Source organism: Oryctolagus cuniculus, chromosome 2 (assembly GCF_051225735.1).
Source record: "Oryctolagus cuniculus isolate XC-2025 breed Fujian yellow rabbit chromosome 2, ASM5122573v1, whole genome shotgun sequence".
Taxonomy (NCBI): domain Eukaryota; kingdom Metazoa; phylum Chordata; class Mammalia; order Lagomorpha; family Leporidae; genus Oryctolagus; species Oryctolagus cuniculus.
The window spans coordinates 133,808,376-133,828,876 of record NC_142868.1 but is presented as its reverse complement, the minus strand read 5'-3'; the positions used below and the strand labels follow the sequence as shown (position 1 = coordinate 133,828,876).

At 53.8% G+C, this 20,501-nt stretch overlaps 1 protein-coding gene across 3 annotated transcripts in view; it reads right to left on the bottom strand.

Annotated features, from left to right (window-relative positions):
* The window catches only part of SLC4A5 (solute carrier family 4 member 5), a 93,575-nt gene that overhangs the window by 23,949 nt on the left and 49,125 nt on the right, over positions 1-20,501 (bottom strand). For all 3 annotated transcript variants that reach the window (XM_089326286.1, XM_089326285.1, XM_070068888.2), the window contains 10 exons: positions 18,108-18,163; positions 13,556-13,713; positions 13,056-13,143; positions 11,709-11,863; positions 10,891-11,082; positions 9,110-9,284; positions 6,769-6,902; positions 5,859-6,130; positions 1,601-1,659; positions 151-351 (listed from right to left, as the gene is read on the bottom strand). In XM_089326286.1, the coding sequence (XP_089182412.1) occupies positions 151-351; positions 1,601-1,659; positions 5,859-6,130; positions 6,769-6,902; positions 9,110-9,284; positions 10,891-11,082; positions 11,709-11,863; positions 13,056-13,143; positions 13,556-13,713; positions 18,108-18,163 (1,490 nt within the window). The remainder of the gene's footprint in view (positions 1-150; positions 352-1,600; positions 1,660-5,858; positions 6,131-6,768; positions 6,903-9,109; positions 9,285-10,890; positions 11,083-11,708; positions 11,864-13,055; positions 13,144-13,555; positions 13,714-18,107; positions 18,164-20,501) is intronic.

Genomic DNA, 20,501 nt, shown 5'->3' with positions numbered 1-20,501 from the left:
AGTCTATGCCCTTAGCTTGAAGAACTCTATGGTCTGGTGCTCCCATGGTGTCCATCCTGTCCATGGACAGAACCACCTGGGGAGACTCAGCAGGGGCTTTTTATAACAACATCTGACTGTAGGTCCCACCTACTGGCAGGGTGCACTTACCTTGGTAGGGAAATAGCGGCTGAACTTGAACTTCTTCAAGGTTAGTGTCATGGAATATGTCCCAAAGAACAGAATGAAGGACATGAGTGCCAGGTCTGGGATGAACTGGCAGGAATTCCCAAGTAGGCGCCCACCATAGCTCAGACACTCCTTCTTGCTCAGCAGGGACCAGTCCAGCGCTGTGAGGTTAAGGGGGTTGTACTTGGAGACCAAGCACAGGAGAGAAAGGGTCAGGGTCCTCCTGTCAGGCCAGCTGTGTCCTCCCGCCTGCAGTCCCCAGGTGACCCGTTATACCCTCCTAGCCTCTAAGGGGGCCCAGCCTTTCTGTCCACGGTGCCTTCAGCAAGACAGTAATGTCCCTAGGGACAAGCTGGTTCAAGGAATGACAGGCAGAGGGCTCTGAGGAAGGTTAGGCATGCACATAGGTTCCTTGCTGTGTGCTAGAACACAGTGCTTTGCTAGCAAGGTGGAAAAGTGCAGCAGGCTCCTGCCTTGTTTGATCACTCACAGGTCCTGTGATCACCTCCGTTCTGGAGTCTCCTGTTAATTCTCTCCCTCCTTCCCCTTTGTAACACCCTTGTCAACCTCTTATTGGGTTATTCAGCCACTTCCCCCCTTGGTGTCCCAGGTCCTAAAATCCAGGCATCCAAAATAAGGTCCATCTCTACAAGCGTATGAAGGGCAAGTTTCAGGACCGGGACCACCCTGGATCTGTAGCATTTTTAGTCTTCCGTGTACACAGCACTTTGCCCATAATAGATACTCAGAAATGGGCACCAAGAGATTCCATTTTCCCCCTTGGATCTTAGGTCAAATTGACAACTGGGATGTGTGTAGGCAGACCAACTAACTGGGTGGATTTAACTTAAGAAGCAACCTCGGGGACACTAAGAGACACACATCTCTGCTGAGGCATTCCAGGCTCCGCCCTTCACTTGGATTTGAACCTCCCACTGTGATAACCACTTAGTCTGGTGTGCTGGCTCCACAGGCTACTGCTCATCATTATTGGGAAAAGCCAGCCAGACCCGGGGGATCCCAGGGCTACAGAGGGCAAAGTAGAGATCAGGTTCATTGTGGTGGTGATGGTGGGGCTAACAGACTCCCTGGGGCTGGAGAGCGTCATTACTGTGTGGGAAGTAAGGGCTCTGGGTAGAAAGGGAAGGAAAGAAGGTAGAACAGTGAACAGGAAACTGTGTGCAGCTTTGCTTACGCAACCCCTTCCACCATTCCTCACCTCTATCTCCCCTTCATTGCGGAGTTTGTATCATATGTGCACACATGGTTTCAATAGAATGAGGCCCCTGTTTAATGGGATGTTTAGAGTGCACTTACAAAGCTCTGCAGGTGACCTGCTATGTGCCTGGCGTCGCCACAGTTGGTGTCAGTTTCCCAGCCCCTTCAGAAAACAACAGCACTTGCATGTCTGACCCGAGAGGAAGGGACTTACCAGAGAAGTGTTGGTGTTTGGTGCCAGCGGGGCTGAGGCATTGAACGCGGTTGTATTCACTGCAGATGAGCACATGACATGGGTAGGGTCAGCAGCTGCTGGGCTGCAGCCTGCAACCCTACGGGGGGCCCCACTCTCCCCTGCCTCCCTCCAGTCCCTGAGAGCCAGGGATTGGCTTCCATGGTGAGGGCAGCTCACCGCACCACAGCCCCGTCACCCTCCTCACTTTGCCTTGGTGAGGGAAGTCTTGGTGGGACAGAAGCCAGGCCATAGCCGGGGCAGCCCAGCTGGGCCAGCATAGGATAGCTCACCCCTGATGATGAGCAGCTGCTTTCAAAAATGGAAATAAGGAATCTGGTGGTAAGACAAGTTGGTGAATAACATGCTGTGTGAACCCCTAATGGCCATTGGCCTTATTTCTGTGTTGGTAGACTTAGAAACCATTTTCAAAGAACTCACTCTGTGCTGTACACAGTGCCAAGCCTTCACACATATTCATGTAAGTTGCCAAATCTCCATGAAGTATCCCTATTTTACAGATGAGGGAACTGAGGCCCAGAGAGGTTAAGTAATTTGCCCATTGCCCAGCATCACACAGCCCTTGCTTGGAGTCGTGGTCCCGGCCCAGGCAGGCTGGCCCAGAGCCTGTGAAGCTCCCAGCCCCAGGACCCTCCACAGATGCCTCCCTTCTCTCCTGTCCGCTCCGAAGTGCTTTGCTCTGGTCAGCTGGGCCCGTAAGGATTTACGGGCTTTCACACTATCTTCTACGATCTGCCCCTGAAATGCAAACTCGGGAAAAGGAGACCCAGGCCCAGGACCTATGTGGAACCAGGAAAGCACAGGTCCAGCTCCAGCTGTCCACTCGGTTTCCCTTGCCAGGCACTCCCCTCCCTAACTGGATGTAGAACAGATGGGGGCGTCCCTTCAGGGGCCAGGAGACTGTGGGAGAGGCACTGCTTCCCCTCGTCTCCCTTCCATGGAGTCCTGCCTCCCTTGCTCCTCCGCCTGGGGAGCGCTCAGCACACACAGGGCCAGGCTCCCCAGTGGGTGCTGCCGCTCGTTTACCTAGTGGACAGGCAGGCTTTGGAGGGTGCTCTTTCCTCCTCCCAAACTGCACAGGCCGAGGTGAAGGCCAGGTGCTCTTCCCCCTCCTTCTCCCAGGGAAGGCGCGCTGAGCAGTCCCTCTGCAGCAGGTCTGGGGAGAGGGGAGGAGGCCCCTCAGCCAGCCCACTGGCGGTTCAGTCTGAAGTGCGCGGAGGCCCCCTTGGCTCCTGCTGGCTGCCTGCTGCTGGTTAGAAACCCAGAGAGAAGAGGTTTGTCTCCAGGCCTCTCCTGGCTGCCCATAAGCTGCCCACCGGGCTGGATGTGATTATAGGTGCCCACATCTGGGGCAGCTGAGGCTGGTGGCCGAGGGCTTTGGTCTGGACCAGGGCAGAATATCCCAGATTCACAGACCCACAGGCTTGCTGGGAGGTTCAGAAGAAAGTTTTACGTATTAGAAATCTGGGACACTGTTTGTCTTTTCTTATTGACCAAGAGTGTGTGACACCCATAACAGGACTGACAGAAGCCAGCAACCAGGCTGACACAGGGCCACCCACTTAAATGCTGAAGTTTGGGTCTAGGGAGCTCAGGCAGTTTTCCACTACCTAGGGTTTTCAGGCCAGATATTCCTTTGATGTCTTCTGCTTAGGCTTATCAATGCTTTTATACTGAGAACTCTGTAGAGTTTTATCTGAAAGCCACTTGAGATAAAGCGGGCAGAAATATAACATGGTAAATTCCAGAAAGTCTCCAAATATCAAATATTTTAAAATTCTAGTGTTTACAAAGTGGTACTCACTTGGGATTGGAAGCAGCCAAATCAGTGTGTGCAGCATCCATAAACAGAATACAAATCAGTTACAATGGAAACAAAATGAAATAGAAAGAGAGTTCCCCCAAATGAGCTTTTCTGATGAGGAGTGACTAAGACTGACAGCGTCAGGCTGCATTTGCCATGAAACTAGCGCTATGCAATGACGAGTAAGCAGGTGACCCATGGGCTGGGAAGTTAGTTCTCTCTCCCTAGGCTCCCAGAAGCCTAGAACTTTCCTTTCCATATTCTCCTAATCAAGTCTGACTTGTCCTGACTTCAGTTCCTGGACTTTCTGTGAAGAAACTGACACTCTCACCTTCCTGGGGTTAGTAGGTAACAATGGCCTGGGACTGCTACTCAGTAGTTCAGCAGCGCACCTGAAAGGCTTGCTAATCAACGGAAGGCTGAACCCCGCCCCGAGGTTCTGCAGAGCAGGCGTGCAGTGGCCCCGAGAATGAGCATTTCTAACAACTGCCCTGACAGAGCTGATGCTGCTGGTCCAGGGACCACACTTGGAGAACCATGACCCAAAAGCATGAGGTACCATCAGGCTTGTGTACACTTTCAAGTCCGAGAACCACTGCTCTGGTGAACTGTTAATCGGTGATCCCGAGCTGTTGTTAGCTAGGAGCTCCAGGAAGATCAGATCTCCAGTTTCTTCACCGAGAGTAAAGGAGCTGGGACCAGGACATCAGGTACTTGGGCAAGGCCAGAGGGAAGGGTTTTAGACATGGGGGCTTCATTATGTTCCTCAAGTCCCCCAGAATTTGGACTGTTTCTAAAAGAGATCAAAGACATGGACTTTTGAAAGTCACGTTTATGGGAAGTTTCGGCTCAGTCCCACGAATCCGGGCTGGAAGGCGAAAGCAGCACAGGTGAGAGCCCTGGAGGTGTTGGCGGGAGAGGCGGGACTCAGCCTGCAGGTAGGATCTCGGAAGTACTCTGGGCAAGAGGCACGCCTGAGTGCAGGACGAAGGGGAGCTTTCCCTGGCATTGACTTTAACGGCATAACTCAAAATTAACAATGGAGAAAAATGAAAGAAGAAAAACTAAGTCTAAACTTTCTTACCAACTCAGTTCAGTGACAGAGGGAGAATCAAAACTAAACTCCTTGAAGGCAGGACATCTATCTTCCCTAGAACCGAATGTAAGTAGGGCACACGATATTGTGCAGCAAGTATTTTTGATGGACTTATGATTAATTTTTTATCCACAGTAATATATGAAGGGGCTGAATAACCCAATATCTACTTATTTTCTCCATCCCAATCTGCTTACATATCTGAAAACCTCACAAAAGTCCCATGAGATTAGCAGGGCCAGCAGGGCCACTTTTTCTTCCAGCTAGTGAAACTGAGTTTGGGGTGAGCCTGGAGGGGTCTCTGGACCTCAGTTTGCTCTCTGCGACTCCTGAGTGGTGGAGCCTGGAGATGTGTGGATGGGGCTTGACGCCCAGGCACTCCAGGCACAGCCCACTGATGGCTCTCAGGGAGGCCAGCTGTTCAGACTCTGTGGGATGTGTTAGCTTTATCAGTGACAGTTTTATTGGATTGTTTCCTGAAATAACTTCACAGGAATTTGACTATTATCAGGTTGACTAGCTGACTGATGGAGCCTCCCACTCAGCACAAGGATCCTTATTGCAGCACCCTCAGAACATGGATCCCTAGAGAGTGTTCAAGGAACTCCCTCCCAACTGAGGGGCGGAGGCCTCCCGTGTGGCGACCCCACCATTGTTAAGTTCTTCCCTAACTCCCTGGTGCTTCTGTTCCTCATCCCTCTTCTGCTCTGCAACTGATGGTTGCAGAGGGCGAACTGGCCCCCACCTGGGCACCACATCCCTCCCTGGACCTCTCATATCCCCAAGGGGCTGAAAAACCCAAGCTCTCCAAACATTCCTCAAATGGTGTTGCACCCTGGATGTATTCCCATTTGTAGGGAAGCTCATCCCTCTGCTGTAAGATTCTGCAAGGCCTGTGGCCACACAGGCAACAATGCTGGGACAGTTCACTGCACCACGCACCAATGGAGCTGGGAGGTACTTAGGCACCACCAGGTCTCCCTCAGGCCTGCAGCAGGAACACCTGGGCAGCATTCCTGCCAGGTGTGACTTCCACATAGCCCCATACGAGGCAGAGCACCTCACTCCTCCTGAGGGATCCCTGTGCCCTCCCGACTGTAACCCTGGACACTGGTATTTGACTTCTTAGAGCTACTATCCTTTTGGCTTCCCTCCCGCATTTGCTCCTTTGAAAGAGTAAATCCTTGGGTACAAATCCCCGCCCCCTTCCCCCGCTGAGCAGGCTCCCTTGCCTGCATTTCAGTAGAGATCTATGGTGTGGGTGGGGGAGAGTGGGTGGGTGGAGGGGGGCCCAGGGCACTTCTGGAGTTACCGGTCACCTGTGTCAGGGGCGACGCACTCGCATTTGTAGGTGGTGATGGAGTCAGGCTTGAAGTCCATGTTGATAGGGTAATACTTGAAGGCACCGATCATCTTCTTGATGGCATCGTAGATAAAGATGAAGCTGATAAGGGTGGAGAAGCCCTCCTCCGTGAAGCGGGTGATATACTTGATGATGAAGCTGGCATCTGTGGCCACCAGGATAAGGCACTGGATGGCTGAGTGCAGGCCAATCCAGAGGCGGAACTCCATGTAGTCCAGGCCGTTGCCTCTGGAAGGCAGAGGGAAGGCAAGGCCTCCAGCCTGGGGCTTCTGGATGTGCTTAGCTCCCAGACCCACCCTATGGAGCTCATTGGCCTCTCCTGTGGCACAGATGCCCTCCTAGGGACAGTAAGAGGGCTGGGAACAGGGATGATTGCTGGGGTGTCTGGTCTCTGAGAGTTCTAGAAAAGATCTCAGTGCGCACACACAGGAAACAGACACCCAAATGAGTGGAAAACAGGGGACTTGAGAATAATAGGACTGGAGCAGGCCTTAGAAATGGTCCAGCCTGACTGTCATATTGCTGACAAGGCAACTGAGCCTGGAGTGGCCACAGGAGCTGCCCGGGTTCGGTGTAGCCTCTGACCTCCAGACCAAGCCACTGCATGCCCTGCACTAACCTTCAAGTCATCACTGCTTGCGAGCACACTAGTGTGAATTCTGTCCTCTGGCCCTGCGGGCTGTGCTGGTACGCACTGAGATGGCCTGAGGCTGGCAGCTGGCAGGAGTCAGGAGGCACCACCTGGCAGGGCTCCCCATGCTGAAGATGGTTTCGGCACCCCTCACACCTGCCTTCCCTCTGGGCCTGTTCCCCTGCCCTTCCCTGAGTGCAAGAGCAGGCCCTGGGGGCCAGCCCGGGGCACCTACTTGCTGAAATCGAAGAGGAGCTTCTCGAAGATGAGGATGGGCCCCGTGCTGCTGAGGATGATGAGAGGCTGCCCCGAGAAGAGGCAGAACAAAGAGCCCGCCATGGCAGTGCCCAGGAAGCTCTCCATCACTCCCTGAGGGCACGAGGAGAGGAAGGCTCAGCAGAGGCAGGAGGCACCTCCCCACACAGCCACACAGGCTGCAACCCACCTCTCTTTCCAAGGGCCCTGGCCAGTGCTCCTCCATTGTTCTGGGCCCTCCCCTCCCCAAATCCTGCTCCCCACCTCCTGTTCCACAACTTGCAACCATGGCCAGGGTCACCCTCTCCAATTCCTGCGTGACTTCCTTTTGACACCCTGGAAAAAACTGGCGTGCTTGCCACTGTGGTCATTCTACTCTCGGATAACAGACTATGCAGACATGAATGATTCCTTCATTCAAAATCCTTTAGGGGCCTGCTATGTGCCAGGCCTTGTGCTAGATTTTGTGCACCATCTAGTGGGAGACATAAATAAGTAAGCAGGAGGTGTCCATTCTGCAGGGTTTCCCACTTGGGCACCATTGACATTTCTGGCTCTAGAATTCTTTGTTGTGCGGGTCTGTCCTGTGCCTTGTAGGATGGTGAACGCATTCCTGGCCTCTGCTATCAGATGCTAGTATCACCCTCTCCCCAGTCACAGCATCCAAAATTGCTTCTAGATATTGTCAAATGTCTCCTGAAGTCAGGATCAGCCCTGGCTGCAAGCCACTGCCAGAGTGTGATCCTCTGGTAAGCGTCCGTTGTGGCAGGACCACACAGCAGGGGTGAAGGGTGGTCAGGGAGACCTCCCTAGAAGTAGATATGTGGAGGCTGGCGCCACGGCTCACTAGGCTAATCCTCCACCTGCAGCACCGGCACCCCGGGTTCTAGTCCCGGTTGGGGCGCCAGTTCTGTCCAGGTTGCTCCTCTTCCAGTCCAGCTCTCTGCTGTAGCCCAGGAAGGCAGTGGATGATGGCCCAAGTGCTTGGGCCCTGCATCCCATGGGAGACCAGGAGATACACCTGGCTCCTGGCTTCGGATTGGTGCAGCGCACCAGCCGTAGTGGCCATTTTGGGGGTGAACCAATGGAAGGAAGACCTTTCTCTCTCTCTCACTGTCTAACTCTGCGTGTCAAAAAAAAAAAAAAAAAAGTACATACGTGGAAGCTGAGACCCAAAACATGAGCAGGAGGTTGACAAGAGAACAGGGTTAAGTGGCATGATGAGACAGTACCCCAGGAGGAGGGTCTGTAAATATACACACAGGCTTGAGTTGCAAGGCAGCTTGTCCTTGGAGAACTGAAAGATGATCAGGACTATCATGACTGACAAGACACAGAAAACAGAATGGGTGAGGAGGGCAGGAATGCCCAGAAGGAGATGCAGGGAGATGAGGCCTGAGAGGTAAGCAGGGCCACGTCGTGAGGGCCATGTGGGGAAGCTGGGGTTTGTGAGTTCAGAATGATGCTAGTTTCTGGTGTGGATAGCTGGGGGAACGGTGGTGTTACTTGCTGTGCTGGGCAAGGCCCAGGAACAACAGGTCAGGAAGGAAGGTAATGGATGCAGAGGAGCTGTATGAAGTGGGAGATCCCAAGGTGCAGCAGTGTGCACATACCCACGAAGCAGTGGGACATTGGACTTGAATGTCAGGAGAGAGGTGTAGGCTGCAATAGGCAGTCATCTCAAGTTATCTGCAAAAATGCATCTTCTCCTTGGTGTTCTGAGTTTTCTGCTTATCAATGGGAAAGTGCCAAGTACCAAAGTAGACGACTCATCCCAGAAGTCTTATTTACAGTATCCTTAAATTCGGTTTGTTGTGCAATATAGCTTTGGGTCTTTGTTATTTGAGAGGCACAGAGAGAGGGAAAGAGGGAGTGAGAGGGTTTCCACTGCTGGTTTACTCCCCTGAATGTCTGCGAAGGCTGGGAACTGGGATCGCAATCCAGGTTTCCCACAGGGTCTCAGGAACCCAGTTACTTGAGCCATCGCCTGCTGCCTCCCAGATCTGCACTGTTGGCAAGCTGGAGATAGATGCCAGAGCCAAGAATCAAAGCAGGTACTCCAATGTGGGATGCGGATGCCTTAACCACTAGGTTAACACCCATCTTACATCCTTTCATATCGTCAGGTTATCTTTTTCTTTCTCTCTTCCTCTTCTTTAAAAAAATGTTTTCTAAGGGTAAAGGATTACAAAAAGCGATGGTCTGAACCTGGATGGTGGATGAAAACCTTGGTGTTGGGATGATGGATGCAGCACCCTACTGCCACCAGGTGGCGGCAGATTTCACTGAGGTTCCCACTCACTGCCCCAGCTCCCACACACCTGGTAGTTGTCGGTGGCATCCCCTAGAAGGCCACCGAAGGTGATGGCGTTGGTGATACAGCCGAGGTAGATGAATAGGATGGCAGAGATAGACTGGATGTGGAAGCCGTCGTAGAAGTCACTTGGGAACCAAGGCAGCTTCCTCTTGATGTCCAGACGTAGTCCACCAAAGAACCTGCTCAAGACAGGCCCAGGGGCTGCTTTCTCACCAGACACAGGGAAGGGCAAGGCTACTTTCAGGGCCCCCGGAGTCTGGGGAGAGGAATGGGATTTGACCAAGGGTGGATGGGGACAAGGATCTTTCCATCAAAACATCTAGGATCAGAGACTGAAAGTTTATAGTTGGCACCATCTGTAGGAAGAAAAGCAGACGTAGTACCCTGCTTGGGAAAGGGACCTTCTGATGGACTAGGTCCTAATGTGGACCTAACATCCCACCAGGAGGGGAAGTCCCGGGTTCACAGGTGGTGGTCCACACCCCCCCCCCCCCCCGCCCCGGGGCACTGCGCTAATAAACATGTTGTATCCAACTCTAGGAGTCAGACACACTCCAGCCATAACAGATCCATCAAGGGCAGGTTCTAAACCTTATTACTGGTTTCTTTGCTCTCTGGAATAACCGAGTCAGGAATCTTAGGGTTGGGGACAGAGGGATGCTCTTCCCCATAGCTCCTAACATTGTATATCTATTTAGCATGGAGCAGGATTTCTCAACCTCAGGGCTACTGATATTTCAGACCGGATCATCCTCTGTTGGAGGGTGGGTGTCCTGTGCACTGTATAAGTTTAGCAGCTTCCTTGGTCTCCACTCACTAGATGCCAGTTGCACCTCCTCTCTGGTTGGGAGGGAGGAAAATGTCCCTTGACATTGCCAAGTCCCCTGGGCAAGGGAGATAGATTCAGAGGCAGTGAGGGAATAAGGGGACAAGTAAAGTTGCTTCTCACTGAGAACAAGGGCTAGAACCAAGGGCACATGAAACATGAGTTCACGTTCCAAGTCATGATTCACCCTTGGTTTGCACAGTCATCTTCTTTCCTATGTCTACAGCAAGCAGAGCTATTGTGAGAGCTGGCAAAAGAACTCAGGCCAGGAGAACTTTCTCTTGTTTTCCTAAGAGGAAAGTTTTTGCATAGGTAGCGCTGAGTGGAAGGAAGGCCATGTTGAATTGTCCCCTACAAAAGATATATTATAGGCCTGACCCCCAGTACCTATGAATGTATGCTTATTTGGAAATAATCAAGATGCAGCCATCAACAAGGGGCTAACCCAACAGGACCGGTGTCCTTATAAAAAGAGGAAGAGAGAGACACACAGAAAGAGGCTGTGGCAGCAGAGGCAGAGGTTGAGGTGTGCCAGCATGCTAAGGAACACCAGGGCTGTCGGCCATCACCAGAAACTATGAGGAGGCAGGGAAGGGTTCTGCCCAGAGGCGGGGAGCTCAGCTCAGCAGGCACCTGGACTTGGAACTCCTGGGCTCCAGAACTGTGCGAGAAGCTACCTGGTTTGTGTGCATTGTTTGGCAGTCCTGGGAAGTGACTGTCTAGAGGAAAGTTGGGGTTCCTCTGCTCTCATGTGGGCTCTCCCATTCCCCTCTCCTGGGACCACCCTTTTCCAGGACCCAGGAGGGGCTTTCAAGTCACACATGGGAAAGCAAGCAGGGGTCAGATCCAATGGCCTGAAGTGGACACCACATGCAGTGACGGGGAGGTCCCCCAAGGGTGGGTGAGGTGGGGATGAGTGGAAAGAGCAGCAGGGTCACTGTCAGGCCGGGGGTGGGCACCTTCCAGTCCAGACAAGCTCCTCCCCAATTTCATGCACAGCTGGCATCTCTCCATCATCCCCGCCACTTGCTCCGGCTGCCCCTCCACCACCAGCACCGCTGCCACCGCCGCCTCCTCCAGCTGCGCTGCCGCCGCCTCCTCCCACAGAGCCGTTCATCTGGCCTAGCTCCATCAGGGAGAACACGGATTTCCTGCAACACGAGGCACGCGGTGAAAGAAGGGCTGCTGGTCTTGGGAAGGGCCCAGCCCCTCCAGGATTGCTAGAGAGTAAGTTACAAACTATCCTAAAAGAGAACAATGATCTGACAGCACCCACACACAGGTCACCCAGAATTTACAAATGCTCACATGTAGCTGTATTTGCTTCAAAAAGAAAAAATGAGGGGCTAGTGTTGTGGCACAGGTTAAGCTGCTGCCTGCACACCAGCATCCCATAACTGAGGGCTGGTCTGAGTCCTGGCTGTTCCACTTCCAACCCCACTCTGTGTCAGTATACCTGGGAAGGCAGCAGAAGATGGCCCAAGTGCTTGGGGCCCTTCCATCCACGTGGGAGACCTGGATGGAGTTCCGGGCTCCTGGCTTTGGTCTGGCCCAGCTTTAGCTGTTGCAGTCATTTGGGAAATGAAGATCTGTAGCCTCTGTCTCTGTGTGTATGTGTGTGTGTGTGTCCCTCTCACTCTATCACTCTGCCTTTCAACTAAATAAAATCAATCTTTAACAAAAGAGAGAAAATGATGCTGCCAGAGCTAGAGCCCTGGTTTCTCGGCTGCTCCTTCCCTCCCCGCCTCCCCGCCCCTGCACTCACACACACACTCACCTCTTGTCAGCAGAGGGCACCTTCTTGGGGGGCTCAATGCGGATGTTTGGGTCCCACTCTCCAGGGGGGAGGACAATGACCTCGTCCAGGAACTCGTCGATCCCAGCGATCAGATCCTCCCGGCTGCGGGCTTTGTAGGCCACGTCACTGAAGAGCTGGCGAGGAAGGCACAAGAAGGAAGATCAGCTTCCCGTTCTCTTTTTATTTTTTAAAAAGATTTATTTGTTTTTATTTGAAAGTCAGAGTTACACATACACACACACACACACACACAGAGGGAAAGAGAGAGAGAGAGGTCTTCCATCCACTGGTTTACTCCCCAGATGGCCTCAACAGTAGGAGCTGAGCTGATCCGAAGCCAGGACCCAGGAGGTTCTTCCAGGTTTCCTACGTGGGTGGCAGAGGCCCAAACACTTGGGCCATCTCCCACTGCTTTTCCCAGACCATCAGCAGGGAGCTGGATCGGAGGTGGGGCAGCCAAGATGCGCTAGTGTTGCAGGCAGCGGCTTTACCCGCAGTGCCACAGTGCCCCCCCCCCCCTAGTCCACCTCTCAGGAGCACATCATGTCTAGTCACACTTTGAACTGCTGCTCCGGCTGCCAGCTCCCTCTGTTTGCGGCACGAGAACATAGCAGGGCAGGGAACACAGGGCCCGGTGTTGCGCAGGCACCACGGAAAGGCAGCCCATCTCGGACCTGAAGGCCAGGTCTCCACGTTCTGCAGGGCTTCGGTCAAGTTACTCAGTGTTTCTGGTTTCAGTTTTCCACGGGGAATTGCGTTAGAAAATCTCTGTAAAGCCCAGCCTGAGAAACTCAGGCATCTCCAATCTGTTTATTGCTGCCTGGCCCTTCGCCCTCAGAGGCTGGGGGCTGCTGCCGTGTCCAGAGCACGCTCTCTCTTGTTCACACCTGACGGGGTAAGTCCTGCATTTAGAGCTCCCCATGGGGACAGAGTGCAAACCCTCCTCTCTGCTTACAGCCTGTGCAGTTCCGGGCTTGCCTCCCTGGCATTGCCTCCTGCCTTCAAAGCTCTTAAACTGACCCTCCTCCGTGGAACCACTTCCGTCCAGCTTCTCCAAGACCTGACCGCTGTTGCCTTTGGAATATTGCCTCCGAAGATCATGCTGGGTCTCCCAACCTCTCGCTCGCCCTCCGCTGGACAGAGCCCGCAGCTTGGAGCCCCCTCGACTCCCAGGACAGCTGGCACGGGTTAGACCTCATGACGTTGGACCCGCCCTCCTAAAGGTCAGAGACACCTTTGGCACCCTGCACAGGCCCGGTACACAGTAGGCACCCAAGTGTGCCTGTGGACGTGGGAACAGAGGACACGCTTCTCGTCACCACTTACGTCATCTACCATGAGGGTTGCAATGGCACGGCCGATTTCATTGTAGGATTTTGCTCTCCCAGATGGTCCTAGCAGTATGAACAGAAATCTGCAGAGAAGACGAAGAGGAGGATGCGGGCTGAGATGAGAAGGCAAAGGAGAAGCAGGTGAAGATGTATATGCCCTAAGCAGCACGTGGCTTTGGCTTTCTCACTCCCCTCCTTTGCATCCTGGACTTGTCCAGGAAGGCTTTGTTCTTCACTCGCTCCCACAAAGCTGCTCCGCCTCCAGCTCCCTCCCCTTAGTCCTGCTCCCATGCCTGCCCAGCAGCTTCCCTCCCAGCTTCACTTCCTTCTCTTTTGGGAATGAGCTTAAATAATGTTGCTAACTCATCGCTTGTCAGAGTTCCCTCCCTAGCAAATCTCCAAGCCCAGGGGCATGTCTCCCAGCACTGTGTGCTGCTTGCATGAACAGCTGGCTCCTGGGGAACAGGCGTGGGGGCAGCTCTCCATGGCTCTCACCTGGTGGGGACGGGCACCTCTGTCACCCCTCCCAGCATGGCGGACTGGATGAGACGCACGAAGGCGATGAATGGCTGGTCCAGGAAGTCCACCTCACCCACCAGCACATTGGAGGCCTCCGAGTCCTTGGGGATCTTCTTCATGAACTTGTTTTTCCGCTGGTCAGGGAAGGCAAACAAGATAATCCTGGGGACCCCACAGTGCCCTCATTCCCTCACCCCTCTTCTGATTGCTCTGGGGGTCTAACTTTTTTATTTTTATTTTATTATTTTTATTTTTGACAGGCAGAGTGGACAGTGAGAGAGAGACAGAGAGAAAGGTCTTCCTTTACCGTTGGTTCACCCTCCAATGGCCGCCACAGCCAGCATGCTGATCCAAAGCCAGGAGCCAGGTGCTTCTCCTGGTCTCCCATGGGGTGTAGGGCCCAAGGACTTGGGCCATCCTCCACTGCACTCCCTGGCCACAGCAGACAGCTGGACTGGAAGAGGGTGACCGGGACGGAATCCGGCACCTTGACCAGGACTAGAACCCGGTGTGCCAGCGCCGAGGGCGGAGGATTAGCCTAGTGAGCTGCGACGCTGGCCCTGGGGGTCTAACTTTTAAAAGTTTTTAAAAGAGTTTTTAAAGAGACTGAAAGAAATAACCAGTTTACAAATGAGAAGACTCAGTGTTGGTTAACCCTAGAAACCAATTAGCCTTTGCAGACGACCCCTAAGACATGCTTGAAAACTGCCTAACCGCAGTGGGGATTTGCTGGATGCCAGCGGCACTGGTGCAGGCTGGAATCTCAGCACCCACACTGCAGTCGCCCAGGCCTCCCCTCAGCCTGCACCTTGGGTGGCTGTGGGAAGAAGGGGCCTGTTCTCACAGTGGAGGTGGGTGGGCTTTGTTTTCTCTTGGCCACCAGCTTTCTGGCTCACAGGAACCCCTGGACCACTCTCCAAGTCTGCAGGAAACTTCTGTGACCCCAAGTCACCCCCAGGAGACCTCCTAGGAAACTCAGATTTCCACCTGAGACTGTTGGGGTGCCCCCCTCTGGTCCCCCTGACTGTTGTCCGTCTAGGGCAGGAAGGCCAAAGAGGCAGAGCAAAGAGGCTGGCTTTATGGTGCAGAGGGTTAAAATGCCATCTGCGAAGCCGGCATCCCATATTGTCCAAATCTTGGCTGCTACACTTCCAATCCAGCTCTCTGCCAATGCACCTGGGAAGGCAGCGGAAGATGGCCCAAGTCCTTGTGTTCCTACCATCTAGGGAGACTCAGATGGCGTTCTAGGCTCTTGGTTTGGCCTAGCCCAGGTCCGCCAGGCTGTTGCACCCATTTGGGGAGCAGATCATGGATGGAAGATCTCTTTCCCTCCCTCCCACTCTGCATTTCCAATTAATAAAATAAATCTTAAAAAAAAAAAAAAAGAGGCAGAGCAAGTAGGGTCTGATGTGCCCCCCTCTGCACAGACTTACTCCTGGCTGCCTGCATTTATGACTTGGTTACCTCTGAGTCTTCTTTTTTTTTTTTTTTTTTACAGGCAGAGTGGACAGTGAGAGAGAGAGACAGAGAGAAAGGTCTTCCTTTGCCGTTGGTTCACCCTCCAATGGCCGCCACAGCCAGCGCGCTGCAGCCGGCGCACCGCGCTGATCCGATGGCAGGAGCCAGGTGCTTATCCTGGTCTCCCATGGGGTGCAGGGCCCAAGCACTTGGGCCATCCTCCACTGCCTTCCCAGGCCACAGCAGAGAGCTGGCCTGGAAGAGGGGCAACCGGGACAGAATCCGGCGCCCCGACCGGGACTAGAACCCGGTGTGCCGGCGCCGCTAGGCGGAGGATTAGCCTAGTGAGCCGTGGCGCCGGCCCTCTGAGTCTTCTTTGACAGTGACAACACCCCAGGGCTGGACACTGAGGAGCTTGTTGTAGTTCTGAACACATCAGAATGAGCTGCTTTTCCACTTTGTGCCCCCCACTCCCCACCAGGGGTGGTAAGGGGAAGGATAAGAGAGAAATAACTTTGCAGGGAGAAGAAGAGGGAGCATCTGAGGAGAGTAAGGCTGGCTGGAGCCCGTGGTGGCTGACATGGGGTACAGGCTGGCACCCTGAAGAGCTCCTGGGGATGTCACCTTTTCCTACCAGCCCCGCCGCACCCCCACAGCCCTGCCCCGGAGCCTCTCCTGTGGGCACGGAGATGTCTATTTTCTGCAGGACCCCCGTGCCCACAGCTGTTTCCTGATCCGACTCCTGGGGAGAGTGACACATGCTGGGCTGGGTGTCCTAGCAGCACAAGGGGAGGCACGGGAGCAGGGGCTGCACCCTTATAATCTTTTAAATCCAATTGGAAAAAAATGGAAAACTCTCCACAACTGCCCAGGCAACCAGCAATAGCTCCAAAGGCTCCTAATATGGTAAGAATAACCAAGGGCAGGAGTTGGGGGGAAGGCCAGAGTCCCCAAGGCTCAGAAAGTCCCTTTGTCCTAGGCATAGTCAGCTGATTAATAATAACCAGTGTTCTCTAGGATGGAGGGCTGGGTGTGCCAGGCATCCACCATCCCCATGCCAGCTCCATGTCTCTGAGGAGGAAGTGGGTCCAGGGGAGAGGAGGAAGAGTGGGGTGGGCAGGAGCATCCCAGAGAATGAGGATTTAAAAGCAATAACGGGGGCCACTGCTGTGGCATAGTAGGTTAGGCATCTGCCTGCTGTACCAGCATCCCATATGGGCGCCAGTTCAAGTTCAGGATGCTCCACTGCTGAACTAGTTCCCTGCTGACGGGCTGGGAAAGCAGCAGAAGATGGCTCAAGTGTCTGGGCCTCTGCACCCATGTGAGAGACCTGGAAGAAGCTCCTGGCTCCTGATCAGTTCAGCTTCAGCCATTGTGGCCATTTGGGGAGTGCACCAGCAGATGGAAGACCTCTCTCTCTGTCTCTCCCTCTGTCTGTAACTGCCTCTCAAGTAAATAAATAAATCTTAAATAAATAAATAAATAAAAGCATCAATGCTTTGGGGTGGCCCAACCAGCACACTTATAGGCCAGGAGAGAAAAGGAGGCCTTGGCCCTTTCCTTGCAGGTTGGTCAGAAGGTTGGGGTGGCGGCATCCCAGAAGTGGGGGCACACTGGCATTCTGGCCACTGTGGCATGGCCACAGCCTGCATATGGGCTTGACCAACAGGGCCCTGCAGACCCTGTTTGATGAGCCAGTGGGGACTCTGATCAAGCTTTACAGTATGGTGATGTTGCCTGAATCCACTGTTCACTGGGAAGCTGCTGTCTGAGGGAGGGCAGGGAATTCAGTTTTGCACACACCTATGATGAAGAGAGGCCCTGCAGAGCAAACACCTCTATGCTTGCACCTGAAGAACACCCACTGGCCCACAAATCACTAAAGCTGCCAGCACTAAGAAGCAGCTGCGGGCTTTGGTCAGGAGAACCGGACACTGGCTCCAGGGGCTGGGTTCCAGACCCTAAAGCAAGGAAGCACACTGCCTGGTGAAGGAGATAGCTGGCAGTATTATTACCACCTGAGCATTTATTAAAATAGGCTATGAAAGCCTTTTACTAGGCACTGCTTTCTTATCATGGGTCCATTGTGTGTACGTCTGTAATAAGAATAATCCGGAATACTGACTGGTTCCTAAACTACTTCCAAATTAAGAGCTCTGGAGTCGGACTGCCTGGGTCAAATTATGGCTGTGCCACCTGCAGCAGTGTGGCCTTGTATGTTACAAGGCTGCTTCATGCCTCAATGTCCTCTTTCCAGGGAAATGTGACAAGAGCACCTTCAGGACACACAGAATTCCCTTGTGATGGTGTAGCACACGCAGCGTGAGGACCTCCAGTGTTGACGCACATTACTATTTTGGACATCAAGGACCCTCAGGGCGGTGACATGAGACAGTGATGTTGTTTTGTCTTCCATCAAACTGGGGGGTGTCTGAAGGCCTGAAGGTCACCTAAGTTCCCCCAGACTCCACAGCCAGTTTCAGGAGTCCTTCATCATCTCCCTTCCTACTCCTGGGGTACAGCAACCTCCTGCCTTGAGGTACACAGGGGCTGGGATCAAGAGGGTCCTCTCTGGGCTTCCCCAGGAGACACAGCCACAGGTGTCCTGGGCTCTGGGCCTTAGAACTCTGACTCTACCAGTTTGTAGAATTCTGATCTCATCAAGAGGGTTTCAGCCAAGGTGGAAGAGACCAGAGTGGATGTTCTCCTAGTCTGGCTGAGGATGAAGACTCACTATTGGGCAGTCCAATTCACTAACTCTCATCACCGTTCTGCCCCAGGGAGGTATCACTTCCTGCTCTGCCAGCCTCAGTTCCCATCTCACCTTGAAAGTCACTGTGGGTCACAGGAAAGGTGAAGCTACAAGGGCTGGCCTCTCCAAAACATCCCAGCGCAAGGACGCCTGGCATGTCACCTGACCATGTTCTCCCAGAGCCTGGGACTCAATCAGGACCTGATGATGAGCTGGGCAGGGTCACCCAGGCAGCCCAGAGTCCCCACTGGGGTCCTTTCTGGGGATTCCTACCCTGCCCTGGCCCTCCACCAAAGCCAAGTACAGGGACTTTACTACCTGGTCTGTGTTTGGGGTGTGAGAAATGTCATTCATGCTTCTGCTTTGGGCATGACCTAGGAGAGAAGGAAAAGGAGGTCGTCAGAGGAAGCCAGGCCTTCCCAGGTCCTTTTCTCTTGGCTCCCACTCTTGTCTCCCCCATGTCCATGACCAAAGCAAGACCCCCTTGCCCTTAATCCTGCAGCCCCTTCAAGACCACGTCCTCTCACTTCCCTTCCTTCCTATGGGAGCTTTCTTGAAAGAGCAGACGGACTCCATGCTCCACCCCTTCCTTCTCACTGCTCGGCCTGCTGCACCCTGGCCTCTACCCCTCAGCCCCATCTTCTTGGGCCTCACTGCTGAGTCTACTCCAGGTGCTGCCTCTGGGCCAGGCCCAGATCAGGGGCGGGACAGAGGTGCATTATCTGATGAGGTGCCAGGTGTCAACGAGCTTGGGGTTTGTTGGAGACAGACAGGGACAGAGCAGCCTTACGTCTCCCCTCCATGACCCATGAGACTCTGAAGATGGCCTGAGGATTTAGACGGAGAGGAAGCTCCTCGTGGGGAGAAAGTGACAGTGCCTCATTTGATAGTTCCTATCCTGGTTACAGCAGGAAAAAGCTCTCATTTCCCACTAGCAGCCCACCACAGGGGGCACTCTCAGACCTACATTTCTCTGCTTTTAGCCTATGACAACGAGCTGCTTCCAGAACACTTTGTGGCTTAGCTTTCTTTGGCTCTCCTCCTTGTTCTTCTAACCCAGGATCCTCTCCTGATTGGGCCCCCTTGGAGTCTTTGCTCTCATCCCCTCCAGGGGCTTCAGCCTGTCCCTCCTGCCAATGACATCCACTCCTGTTGCTTCCACTACACGTTTGGGCTGAGGACACCAGGAAGGATCTCCAGTCTGACCTCTCCCCTGGGCTCCCTTGGAACTGCCCCACCTGGCACCTCAAACTCAGCTCATCATCTCCCATTGAATCACACACCTGTCCCACTCAGTGCCCCTCACTGGCACCCCTTAGCATTCACAGAGAAGCGGCTCCTCCCTCTCCCTCACCTCCTACTTCTCACCAGTCATGAAATCCTTTCCTCCCCCATCCTGAATGTAGGCTCAGTCTCTCGTTCCAACCTTGCTCCTTTCCAGTTTACCCTTTCTCAGATGGCATGCTCCTGCGCCCAGCTTCTTGGGAGACCCCGTTACCTTCAGAATGAAGTCTGATTCTTTTCCTGGGAACACAAGGCCCTCTTGGATTTGACCTCTCTTGCCCTTACCCCTCGTAGTTCTGGTGAACTCAGCCAGTGTTCCCTCCCTTCCCCTGCTCCTTGCAACCTTAACTTAGACCACCCTCTGGCCCTTCCATGTTCCTGGAAAACTCCCATGTACTCTCCAAGACTCTGCTGCCCATGTCTTCCTCTGAGCCTTCCCGGGTAGGTTCTATGCTCTGGGCCACCTTAGGGTGGTGCACACCTTGACTATCAGCTGGTTCACACAGGCTGCGCTCTCTTGTTCACACCTCACACCTAGGTTCCCACCACCATGCAGTGTTGAGCACAGAGGCTGCTCACACACAATGACTGAGTGGAAGGCCTTCCCTCTGCCTGCTGACCCGGCCACTGGCATCCCCACAAGGATTAACAAGGACAGGGGAGGGGAAGCAGGCAGAGAGAAGACCCTGGAGCAGATGCTTGCTGTGGCTGATGCCACGGATGCCTTCTCCCTAAGTCACTCCTGGAGCCTGGCCAGGGGCCCGGCCCTGGGCTGCACTTGTTCCTGTCCTGGCATTTTAGTGAAGGTATTTAAAGGAAGGAGCTCCCCCACACCGCTCTCTCTCCTAGTTGTCCAGGTTCTGTCTTCTTCACTCAGAGCTCATCTGCCTGTTAACCCCTTGTGAGCTGCCTAAAAAAGCCTGTCTGTGACCTTTCACCTCAGAAGCCCCAGTCCAATCCAGAGCGGCTGTGGCTCTGCCCACATTTCTTCTTTACGCTGGGAGGAGACTGTGAGCCAGTGATGGGGACATTGTCTAACCCTCCTGGGGGGAAGGGAGGGCCTTAACTGTTTTTTTTTTTTTTTTTTTTTTTTTTTTTTGACAGGCAGAGTGGACAGTGAGAGAGAGAGACAGAGAGAGAAAGGTCTTCCTTTTGCCGCTGGTTCACCCTCCAATGGCCGCCGCTGCAGCCGGCGCACCGCGCTGATCCTGGCAGGAGCCAGGAGCCAGGTGCTTTTCCTGGTCTCCCATGGGGTGCAGGGCCCAAGCACCTGGGCCATCCTCCACTGCACTCCCTGGCCATAGCAGAGAGCTGGCCTGGAAGAGGGGCAACCGGGACAGAATCCGGCGCCCCAACCGGGACTAGAACCCGGTGTGCCGGCGCCGCAAGGTGGAGGATTAGCCTATTGAGCCACGGCAACGTTAACTG